Source organism: Macadamia integrifolia, unplaced genomic scaffold (genome assembly GCF_013358625.1).
Source record: "Macadamia integrifolia cultivar HAES 741 unplaced genomic scaffold, SCU_Mint_v3 scaffold1507, whole genome shotgun sequence".
NCBI lineage: Eukaryota > Viridiplantae > Streptophyta > Magnoliopsida > Proteales > Proteaceae > Macadamia > Macadamia integrifolia.
In genome coordinates, this window is record NW_024868237.1 from 135,858 (window position 1) to 148,148 (window position 12,291).

Here is a 12,291-nt window from a genome sequence, read left to right on the forward strand (position 1 = left end):
AATCTTCTCTCTCCTCCACATCATCACCAAAGATTGTCCAAATCACACAAAGGAAGAAAAAAAAAAGTCGTCCCTAGGAGAGAGAAAAAAAAAGAAGAAAACAACTTTGACTTTTCAACTATGACCTCTCCTACGTACACCTTAATTGATCCTTCCTTAATCTTTGGTTAAATATAGTCACCATAATAGGAAACAAGTTTCAAAATATCTATATCGTCTACTTGAGTCATTCAACGCCTTGGGCTCTGTTCTGATTGTTGGATGTGTGCCGAACACCATGTTGCGTCATAGAGGATTCAAATCCTAAAATTTCAATGGTGTCTTTGATAATCAAGCCCATCTTAGAAGGCGTGTCATTCCTTATTAGGCTACACGTTAATTAAGCTCCGCTGGCGGATGACCAGCCTACTAGGCGCTAGTAGGACCCTAAATCCCTTTTTCCTCTCCCCTTCCCTTCCCTTCCCTTCCTACAGTCCTCTCTGATGGCACCCCACTCCCACAACATTTCTCTAGCATCTTCCCCACCCTCCACCCTGCCACCACCTCACACCTTGATAACACACATGATACACATGTTACAGCTCATGCTCTCCATGCAATCACTGTCAACTCTTGCTAAGATGAGCTAATTTATCATATATATACCCTGTAATCTCTCTTCAAGATATGTACAGCAGTGTATCTTACCCTTTAAATACAAAGACTGAAGTGTGTGCCAAATACACACAATTTTACAGCAATTACTATCTCTTTATGGTATCAAGAGCCACCTGCAATTTTTTTTCAATGGCCTCTTCACCTTCACCATTTCCAATTACCAACCTCTCCAATATTGTCTTAGTCAAGCTGGATGGAAATAACTACCTATTGTGGAGGGAGCAACTTGAATCTATCTTTATTAGCTCCGATTTAATGGAGCATGTTGATGGTTCTAAAACACCACCACCTGCAACCATAAGCTCCTCATTTGATTCAACAGGGTCAACTATCTCTACCACCATCCCGAATCCTGCGTTTTATACTTGGCGCAAAACCGATCACTTTGTTCGAGCCTGCATCAATGCCACACTCCAAGAATCTCTCTCTTCTCACATACTTGGTCTCAAAACGGCAAAGGATGTATGGGATGCACTAGCTGCACTATTTCAACAACAGTCCTCAGCAAGACGAAACTACCTACGAAGTGAGCTACAGACAATTCAGAAAGGGGGCTCCACCATCACTGACTACGTTCATCGCATCAAGTCCTTGGCTGACTCTCTTGCCGCTATAGATGAACAAGTCAAAGATACAGACCTTGTAGGCTACACCTTAAATGGCCTAGGACCTGAATATGAAACCTTTGTCATCACAATTGAAAACAACACAAACTTGCTTTCTTTTTCTGATCTTCGTGCAAAGTTGCTCACTCATGAACAAGGACTCAGTCGTGGCTATGGTGGCCGATCCTCTATCATCACTGATGTTCAATCTTAAATGGCACTTCTTTCTACCAATTCCAACAACTTTAAGAAGTTTAAAGGGAAGGGTCCTGGTTCCTTCAAGCAAAACCAGTCACCCTCACCTCAAAAACAAGGAAATCAATCTTTTCCTTCTCATGAATTTTCTTAGAAGTTTTCTCGGCCATCTGATCCTTCTACCCGTTCCATTAAGTGTCAGATCTGTGCTAAAATGGGTCATGCAGCAAGTAAATGTTACTTCAGACACTCTGCAAGCCGAAACAGCAATGCTCCACCAACTTCCACCTTTGCTGGTCTTCATGTGAGTCCTCCTGAATATCCATCCAAGCCCCTGACGTCCTCTCTTACCAATGCACAATGGATTGCTGATTCTGGAGCCACCTCCCACATGACCTTTGACCCTATATTACTACAACAGTCTATCAGCTACAATGGTTCAGATCAGGTCTACCTTGGTGATGGTAAGAGCATTCCCATATCTCAAACTGGTTCATCAACTTTACACACCCCATCATCAACTTTACATCTTCAGAATGTGTTAGTGGTTCCACAAATTACTAAGAATTTATTATCTGTTTCGAAGTTGACTCGTGATAATAATTGCTCAGTCGAATTTTTTCCATGGGGTTTCTCTGTAAAGGACTTGCAAACAGGGGTGACACTTCTCAAGGGCCCAGTCAAGGATGATCTCTATGTTGTACCTACAAATAAGGATGTCATCAATGAAAAAGTCACTGCATTTTTGGGGGAACAAATGTCACAAACAGTATGGCATAATCAGTTGGGCCACCCATCCCTCAAGGTTCTTCAAAAACTTAGAAGTACCATTTTGTTTGATAAATCCAAGTTCCAGAAATTAAATAAGATTTGTGAATCATGTCAGTTGGGAAAGCACCATAAAATGCCTTTTCCTATCTCTGCACGACAGTCAATTTCACCTTTGGAAATAATACATTGTGACTTATGGGGCCTACTTCAACATTGTCATTTAGTGGATTTCATTATTATATTATCTTCATTGATGATTTCAGTAGATATACGTGGCTTTATCCCTTAAAAGTGAAATTAGATGCTTTGTCTTGTTTTCGTTGAACATCTTCTCCACCAAAGTAAAATATTTTCAAAGCGATGGAGCTTTAGAACTCACACAAGGGGCTTTTAAAACCTTCTTGGATGACCATGGCATTGTTTCATGAATCTCATGCCCGCACACACCTGAACAGAATGGCATATCTGAACGCAAGCACAGGCATATCACGGAAATGGGACTTTGTTTGTTATTTCAAGCCCACATGCCGAAACAATATTGGTTTGAGGCATTCAATACAACAGTCTATCTTATTAATCGTCTGCCAACACCAGTATTACAAGGGCGCTCTCCTCATAAAGCACTTTACAATAAAACACCAGATTACTCCATTCTGCACGTATTTGGTTGTCAATGTTTCCCTTGTTTACGAGCCTATAGAAAAGACAAGCTGTCTCCAAAATCCATAGCCTGTGTCTTTCTTGGCTATAGTCTGCATCATAAAGGATATCGATGTCTTAACCCTCTCAATGGCAAAGTTTATATTTCTAGACATGTGGTGTTTAATGAATGCTTCTTTCCTTTTGCAGACAAATCAGATCATGTGTCTACTAAGGCATCAGTAACACTTCCTATTCCCATTTTCCCTACCCCATCTCATGTTCAAGTACCATTTATGCCTTCCATCCCTCCTTCTCCTCCTCCTTCCCCACCCCCCTCATCTGAATCTACTCCATCACCATACCCACCTCACACCAATAACACTCCCACTCCAACCACCTCTTCACCCTCAACCTTAGCATTGCCCCCACCATCGCCTCCACCACTCCCCCCACCACCACCATCACAACCCCATCCACCATCACCTAACAAACACCCCATGATTACTAGGACCCAAACAGGAACACGAAAGATCAAGGTTCCCTTCTCTCTTCTCACCACTCGTCATCCAATCTCTCATGCTCTACTTGCTTCTATCCCTCCACCCATCCCCGAGCCAACCTCCTACAAACAAGCTGCCAAGGACCCACGGTGGATTATTGCTATGACAGATGAATATAATGCACTTATGTCCAACTCCACTTGGACATTGGTACCTGCCTCCACCCACATGAATGTTGTCGGCTACAAGTGGGTGTACCGTGTCAAAACTAAGAGTGACGGTTCCATTCAAAGATTCAAAGCTCGGCTTGTTGCCAAAGGTTTTCACCAAAAACCAGGCATCGATTTTAAAGAGACTTTCAGTCTTGTTGTTAAGACTGCTACTGTTCGCACTGTCTTGATTGTGGCAATATCTCACAACTGGATAATAAAACAACTTGATGTGAAAAACGCGTTCCTACATGATCAACTCCAAGAGGAAGTTTACATGACCCAGCCACCAGGATTTGTTAGTACTTCATCCCCAACTCATGTTTGTCGTCTTCGCAGGGCGATCTATGGTCTACGTTAAGCACCGAGAGCCTGGTTTGATCGATTTAGTACATTCCTTCTAAAGCATGGTTTCTCTCGTAGTATGGTCGACACATCCATGTTCACAAAGCACTCTACTTGTGGAACATTGATTCTTCTCCTTTACGTTGATGATATTATCCTCACTAGAGACAATGGCGATGCACTTAGCACCTTCATCAAATGCTTAAGCACTGAATTTGCAATGACTGATTTGGGTGAACTTCATTACTTTTTAGGTGTTGAAGCCACTCGGACAATGGCTGGTTTACGCCTAACACAGACAAAATATAGTCTTGACCTACTACAAAAAACAAGCATGACTGGTTGCAAACCATGTCGTACTCCGGTGGCTTCTGGCTCAAAACTCTCCGCCGCTGATGGGTCGACATTAGTTGATCCCCATGAGTATCGTCAAGTTGTTGGTGCCTTGCAATACCTAACACTTACTCGCCTTGACCTCTCATATTCAGTCAATCAAGCATGTCAGTTCATGCATGCACCCACGACTGCCCACTATGATGCAGTCAAGCGTATCCTTCGATACCTCAAACACATTCTAGGTGCAGGCATTGACATCAAGCCAGGTCCAATCTCTATCATCACTACGTTCACCGACGCCGACTGGGCTGGTTGTCCAGATACAAGACGATCTACAACTGGTTTCTGTATTTTTCTTGGATCAAATTTATTGTCTTGGGGATCCAAGAAGCAACCTACTATTTCTCGCTCTAGCTCGGAATCTGAGTATAAGGCTCTAGCGGTTACTGTTTCAGAAGTGTTATGGCTCTCATATTTGCTAGATGACCTTCATGTTCCCATTTCCCTTCCACTCATCATCAATCGTGACAATATATCTACAACATACATGGCTGCTAATCCTGTTCTTCATGCTCGAACCAAACACATCGAAGTAGACTATCACTTTGTACGTGAATTGGTTCTCACCAAAAAGATCAAGGTGCAATTTGTACGTTCTTCGGACCAGGTTGCTGACATCTTTACCAAGGGCCTATCCTCACCATTGTTCAAGTCACATAGATCCAAACTAATGTGGTTACCACCCATTAGTTTGCAGGGGGATGATAACACATATGATACACATGCTACAACTCATGCCCTCCATGCAATCACTGTCAACTCTTGCCAAGATGAGCTAATTTACCATATATATACTATGTAATCTCTCTTCAAGATATGTATAGCAGTGTATCTTACCTTTTAAATACAAAGACTGAAGTGTGTGCCAAATACACACAATTTTAGAGCAATTACTATCTCTTTACACCCTCACCTCTGATCTCTTTCACTTTTAGTCATTCCTTTCGTCCTTTAAAGTAGAAAACTCTAAACTTAAAGAATATCACAGAGCTTCATGAAAGAACAAATGAAAAAAAAGACCAAAACACAATGGATGCCAGTCCAACCACCTGACGATCTCTAGCCACATTTGTTCGTTGCAACAAACATGGTTGCAAAGTACTGATGAAGACCAAGGCAACACTTCACAACCCGTACCACTTGGTCTCTTGCGTCCTCAACACCAATTGATGTGGTTAGTACGACGTGGAGTGCGACTCTTGTTTGGGGATGCGGAATACCAAATAAACAAATTTATCAACAGGAATGTCTCGTCGCATGTGCTAAAGTATCTTCTAATCAACCAACAAAGAAGGATTAGGGTTTACTCTTGAGATTCACTAAGTCAATCCTCTAATAGAAAGCAACACTTGTATAATTGTCACCAATCGATGGAAGAATTTCCATCAACGGTGAAATTTTAATGGAGATTGGACCTTGTCTTCCACTTTCCCTAATCTTCACTCTATTTTGAATTTTTAATTCATAAAAATGATTAGGTTTTCTCATAACCATCATATTTATAATCGAACCTTTTTTTAAAACCAACGTTGTGATCAGGCAAAGTTGTGTAAATCAAAAAGATGATCTCATAACGTACCTATTATCACACATAAGGACAATTTGTGTGAGACGTCTCACTCTCCCAACAACCTTCTCGAAATTTGTGGGATTTTGAAAGGCACATGGTGGAGATGGCAAGGCACTGATGAAAAAAAGTCTGACAAACTGGATCTGTCTGACACAATCATTTTGTCACTTTAGAAATGTGCATAGAAATAATGAACAAGTGTCCTAGAATGTTGCAGGGGGACTAATTTTTAGCTTTGAATATCTTACTGAATCCCGAAAAGTCGGTTTGAACAATTCCAAGGAGTTTGAAATAAGTTGCTATAGAACTACATAAATACCCTGATAGGGTTGACCGAGGACATTAAGTCAAATTTAATTATTAAGTGAGTTTTATTATGTTAGTGTTCCCATATCAATATCAATTTTGGAGGTTGACCAACGTTTGAATTTTTATGTGAATTGATGTGAATTGATATGATGCTGTGTATTCTTACCTTGTAAATCAACTTATGGGTTTGAGTTCTTCAATGATTATATAATATTGCTAAAATCATTGTATATGAAAAATTGATTGAAATGACTATTATTTTATATGAGATTTCCTTTTTTGCCTGTGGGATCCACTATCAAAAAATTTTTAATTGATTTTTGGCCAAGTTGATTTCTAATTTTTATACCATTGGAAAGTATTAGAAAATGTCTTTCCAAAGCATTCTGGATCTTGATATTTAGGCATCTACAGTAAAAGTTATGAATTTTGAACATTTTCATAAGAGAAATAATAAAAAAATAAATGAAAGAAAGAACTCTACCAGTCTAGTATAGGCAAAACCAACAAATAATCGATGCCAATAAGAGGGCATGTAGGAGCATCTTCTAGGCATAGGGTGGGGGCATCATGGTCTTTTTGTACCCGCTTGTGTTTAGGTGTAGGCAACATTTGGTTGACACAGTTCTTTATACCTACCAACCCAAACTTATAATGCGCCGCCACACACTGGCCAAGCACATTAGGTACTAACCCAAAAAAATCATTTTTTCCGGGATCTCTAACCTAGTGGTGTTTCAAAATCTAGATTGAGCTAAAACTCATTTGTCTCGACCAATGAACGGTTTGGATGTGTTCCTTGGAAATTTGGGTTCATTTTGGATTAATCAAAACATTATTATAAAAATTAGATCTAGGGAAGTAAATGGATCGAATTTGGCTTGAATACACTGTTATTCGACTTTGAATTTGATTGTCCAAGCCAATATCCATATTCGTTTCGATTGTCTGCCGGATAATAAAATCACTAACCAATTATAAATTAGATTACTAATCAGATATTGTGAATTCATCTGGTTGAGTGGTTAGTGCTGGGAAGCGGATTAGAGAGAGAGAGGATACAGAAAGCCTAAGTCAAACAAGGGGTGTCAAAACCTAACACAGACTGAAAAAATTGATTGAAACCAATCGAAAAAAATCAGATCAAACAAAACCAATCCTTATTGGATAGGTTTTGGACTGTATAATGGGATCGGATGAAAATTTGGACTGAACCAAATTGATCAATAACCAAACCAAAATCGAACCAGATGAAGTAGATTAAAAAAAAATTGATTATAAGGTTATAAATATATGAATTGATTATCCATTTTTTAAAATATTAGTGAGAATATTTCTCGTTGTAAGTGGAATCGTAATAAATCAATAAATATGAGGTTTTGAATAGGGGAATTGATTGTAAATTGTAACAATGCTTCCATTGATCTCCTTGTTCACTATACAAAATTAATTGGATGGTTAAATCATAAATGAGTGATTTGATGGTAGGGTTCATTTTGAAATTTCGATATAATTTATCTTCTTATTAATTAGTTATCCATTGGTGTCAATATTAATTATCTTTCTCTTACAATGATGAACCATGATTTTGTTACAAACTTAAAGTGTTTCTGCCAAGTTTTTCCTCATTATTGGTTATGAATGTAATATTTCATTACGGTTCATGCTAAAAAACAAACCAATCTAAATTGGTATTAAACTAATATTTAAAAACTGAAATAAATTGAAGTCACACCAAATCAAAACCAAAACCAATTGAAAAGCAAAGTTTCTTAACAGATTGATTTTAATCTCTTTCATTCCTAGATCGAAATTGATACAACCCAATCAGAAAACGAACCGACCGTTTGACAACCCTAAGTCAAGTAAAAAAAAAAAAAAAAAAAAAAGGAAAAACAAAAAGAGGGTAAAAACCAGAGCCACATGATGAAAAGGACAAAAAAACTTGAGATTCTCATAAAGAAAGAAGAAATAAAACGTAAAGTCTTATCATCGTTACCTTTCACGTAAGTCTTATCCCACCTCAATATGCCATCCATGTAAGCTTTCAATATTGTAATTTATATACATGCAGGAAACAAATAAGGACATATCATACTACTATTAAAAAGTAACTACGTCCACCTGTTTTTCGTATATTTTTTTAAAAATATAAAAAAGTCATTGACATCTACAAAAAAAAATTTCAAATGATCAGAAAACACACAAAAAAAAAAAAAAAAAATCAAATGACCAAAAAACCTCTCAAAATGAAAGATGAAAAAATAATAATAATTATTTCTTTCTCTAAACATGAAGGAGAAATGGAGAAGTAATTCTTGCTATTACTCCTTATCTCTCTCTCTCTCTCTCTCTCCATATAAATCTTTATAATTATTTAATAAAAAAATAACAAAAGAGGGATATAAAAAAACGGGTGGAGCACAAATGAGGGGGGAGAGAGAATTAAATCTACGGAGAGAGATATACTTAAAAAAAAAAAAATAACCTCCTAAAATCTCTCTTTCCATCCCTTACACAATATATCCTCCCATCATCTCATGGTAGTAACGTTTGTCTCTATGATTCTCTCTCTCTCTCTCTCTCTCTCTAAACATGGAGGAGAAAGGGTGAGTAATCATTAATTATAATAATTATTATTAAGTATTAAAAATGATAAAGAAAAAAATAGGCACATAATAATCCGGCGTGGACTTCCTTTTCCTAATCGTGGGGATAAAAAATTGGGAGATTTACAAAAACAAATATGGAGAGAGAGAGAGAATTATGCAGAGTGGGGAGGGAGTGAATAATTAATGAGAGATTTACTGCATAAGAACAATTTCCCTAAATCCTCTTTCATTGACTTAAAAGTTTTTACTGTATAGAATCTTTCACTAATAATACTATTACTTTTCTTAAAGCATCTCTATAATACATTATCCTTCCTTATATATACCACAAAAAAACAATTAAAATATCCTAGAATTTCTCAATTTCAGATTTCTCCTCCACTATTGGGGCCTCATTCCTCTCCCTCTATCTCTCGCCTTTTCTGTTCAATTTTAGATACTTCACATCCACAAGGTACGGTTGCCAAACTACAATTTATTTATTTTTTTAAATTGGGGAATAAGTGTGTTTGTAGTTATGTTGGAATTTGATTTAGCAAGAACACTTGCTATGCTCATAGCTTTATCTGAATCTATAATGTTATTTATATGGTGCAATTAACTGGAGAAAATTATTTATATTAAATCTTCTAATATGTTAGGGAATGATTGTCTCTAATGCAAGTTATATGTGCACTAGAGCCATGAGGATCATGCTGTTATTCATTTTCTCTCATCATTCTTAGAATTGACTCTATTTTCTGGTTGAATATAGTATGATTTCAGATCTATAAAACAATATAAGAATCTTTAATATCAGAAACTAGAACTAGAGTTTTTGCCTGTGGACATGTCTTTTATTCATAGTTGTATGAATTGTATCTCGTCTGCTCTAAATGGTGGGAATGGACAATAAGTTGATAGTGATGGTTCCTCTTAATTGGGGTATGTGATTGAGGAATTTTTTCAGTTTTTTAATAATATATTTCATCTTTTTTTTTTTCTCTTCTTTATTATTGATTTGTTGATTCTTAATTTATGACAGCATTTTAAGGCATCAGAAGTTGGTATGTTTGTTAGCTATTTGTGCATTTCTCTTGTTATAAAAATTAGGCTACATCAGTACCTATTTGAAAGAAGGAAAATGCCCAAATCTAGCTTTTAGATATTAATTTCCCATCGCTCCCAAAGCTATAGCCTTGCCATGAGCCGCTAAAATGTTACCACCAAGCTCTGATGGAAATTTTGTCAAGAAATTTGCATTGAAAAATTCATTGAAATTTTATTGAAAAACTTGTATTTTTGTAAATATTTAAGTAAAAATTGCATTTTAGTAAATATATGTGAGTTTTGGGAGTAATTTCCTTAAAGTTTCTTCCACACATAATTCTATTTTCCTTTTCTTTTTTTGGTTTTTGAAATCATGTTTTCCACCAGGTTATCAACCACCAATCTACTCCTTCTAATTATTCTCTTTGTGTAAAATTATGAAAAAATATTTATGGGTTAAAACTTAATAGTATTTTTCTAATAGCAAAAATATATAAATCTCATGGGTTAAAAGTACTTTTAATCTGCCACTTAATGAATGACCCCACGTGCATTTGCACTTGCAAGTTTGCTAGTAGATGTAAATGGATGTATATATCTCCCTATTGGGATTGACATTTTAAGTAATAAATTTATTTTGGATTCTTCAAGCTAATATGGTAACAGCCTAACCGATCCTTTTTCTTCTAGCCACTATTATTGCCCTTCCTCTTGCCACATCGGCTACTATTACGGTCATTTCTCCTTATTTCTTACATTCATCTGATCAACCTGATACTCCTCTCATCACCCCGCTTCTTGATGGGGACAACTATTCAACCTGGCATCATACGATGTTGATGGCGCTCAAAGCAAAAAATAAGACTCTTTTTTGTTGATGATGCCCTTAGGATGTGTTTGGTTACATAATTCGTTGGAGAATCTTTCAACAAAAACATGGTTCTATATTTTTTAAATCGTTTGGTTATTTTTTGAGTTGGTTCTATTTAGAATTTGTAGTTCATTTGAAACACCTTGTAAAGCTAAATGTGGTTCATCTCAGAATTAATGCAAATACTAAAACTTATATTTGACACACATGATCCTACTCCTCATATATATAGTCCAAGTTAAGTGGTAATTCAAAAAAATCACAAAAATCGGGATTCCTATCTTCTTCCTCCCATCGAAGCTCAAGATCGCCAACGACCAACACTCCTTGCTTTCCCCTGGCGTCTCTATTGCACATTGGATATGGAGTTGCAATTTAACCAAACAGTTTTCAGGTAGATTTACGTAACCGATTTATGGGTAACCAAACAGTTTTTTAAAAAATCTTAAAAATAAATATGATTCAATAGAAACACACTTTATGGACTCATTGCCAAATCAGAAATAAAACTTCAACGAATTATATAACCAAGCACATCTTTAAGAAACCAGATCCCACCTTTGCTGATCTTACTTATTGGGTTTGTTTTAACAAAATAGTCCATTCTTGGAATGTCCATTTTATTGTCACATCGATTTCTCATGGCATCTTATGGCTCGACTCCGCCCTCGATGTGTGGACTGATCTCCATGACCGGTTCTTACCCAATCATTACCAAATAAATCCACCATCTTCTCACTTTACTTCCTCTTGATAATCACCCTATGGTTCACATGGTAGGTAACATTCTCAATCCTCTCACCACTCGCTCTTGGATACTTGATTCTGAAACGACAGATCATATTGCTTTTGATGCCTCTTTATTCACCACTCTCAAAAACCCAACCCTCTTCCCTATCGATCACCTATCACCTTACCTAATGGGTCCTTTACATTTGTTACTCATATTGGTCCTATTGAATTGTTGCCTGGTTTTACCCTCGACCAGGTTCTTGTTGTTCCTTCTTTTCATTAGAATTTATTGCACGAAGTCAAGGAAAGATGCTATTGTCGGTTGCCTGAGCCCCTACCACCGGAATCGCTGTCGTTGGAGTCTCTAAGGTTAGATGCGTAAGGGTGTGTTTGGTTACATAAATCTGTGGAGAGTATTTCAAATGGAACATGATTCTGGATTATTTAATTTGTTTGGTTGCACGTTAAGTTGATCCTACTTAGAGTGATGTAATCCAATAGAACCATGTTTTAAAGGTAAAGACGATTCGTGGGAGAGTTTTGCTAAGTAGGCACTCTCAACTTTGAACCACCCAAATCCACCTACCATATAAATACTTCTGACAATGTAAATAAGATAGTCCAGGCAATAGGTATAAGACTTTAACAAAACAATTATATTAATGGAAATATAATTACAAGTAGAAGATCACTTACTTGGTCAATTGATCCTATGAAACAATGGCAAAAAATGTCCCACTTAAGTAGAGTTGAGTTGTGTATATATATATATATATACACTCTCCTTAAGGTATTTGAACTCCCCGTATAATTGTATGCAACCGGATTGACCACACATTCTCACATAA

At 36.9% G+C, this 12,291-nt stretch overlaps 1 protein-coding gene across 1 annotated transcript; it reads left to right on the forward strand.

Moving 5' to 3' along the window:
• Nucleotides 1-4,003: 4,003 nt before the first annotated feature.
• On the forward strand, nucleotides 4,004-5,122 carry LOC122063981 (uncharacterized mitochondrial protein AtMg00810-like). Its single transcript, XM_042627676.1, has one exon. It carries the CDS (start codon nucleotides 4,004-4,006, stop codon nucleotides 5,120-5,122), a length of 1,119 nt encoding a protein of 372 aa, XP_042483610.1.
• The last annotated feature ends 7,169 nt before the right edge of the window (nucleotides 5,123-12,291 follow it).

Excerpts from the sequence above, each read along its gene's own strand:
- LOC122063981 (XM_042627676.1), top strand. The coding sequence starts at position 4,004 with ATGGTCGACACATCCATGTTCACAAAGCACTCTACTTGTGGAACATTG.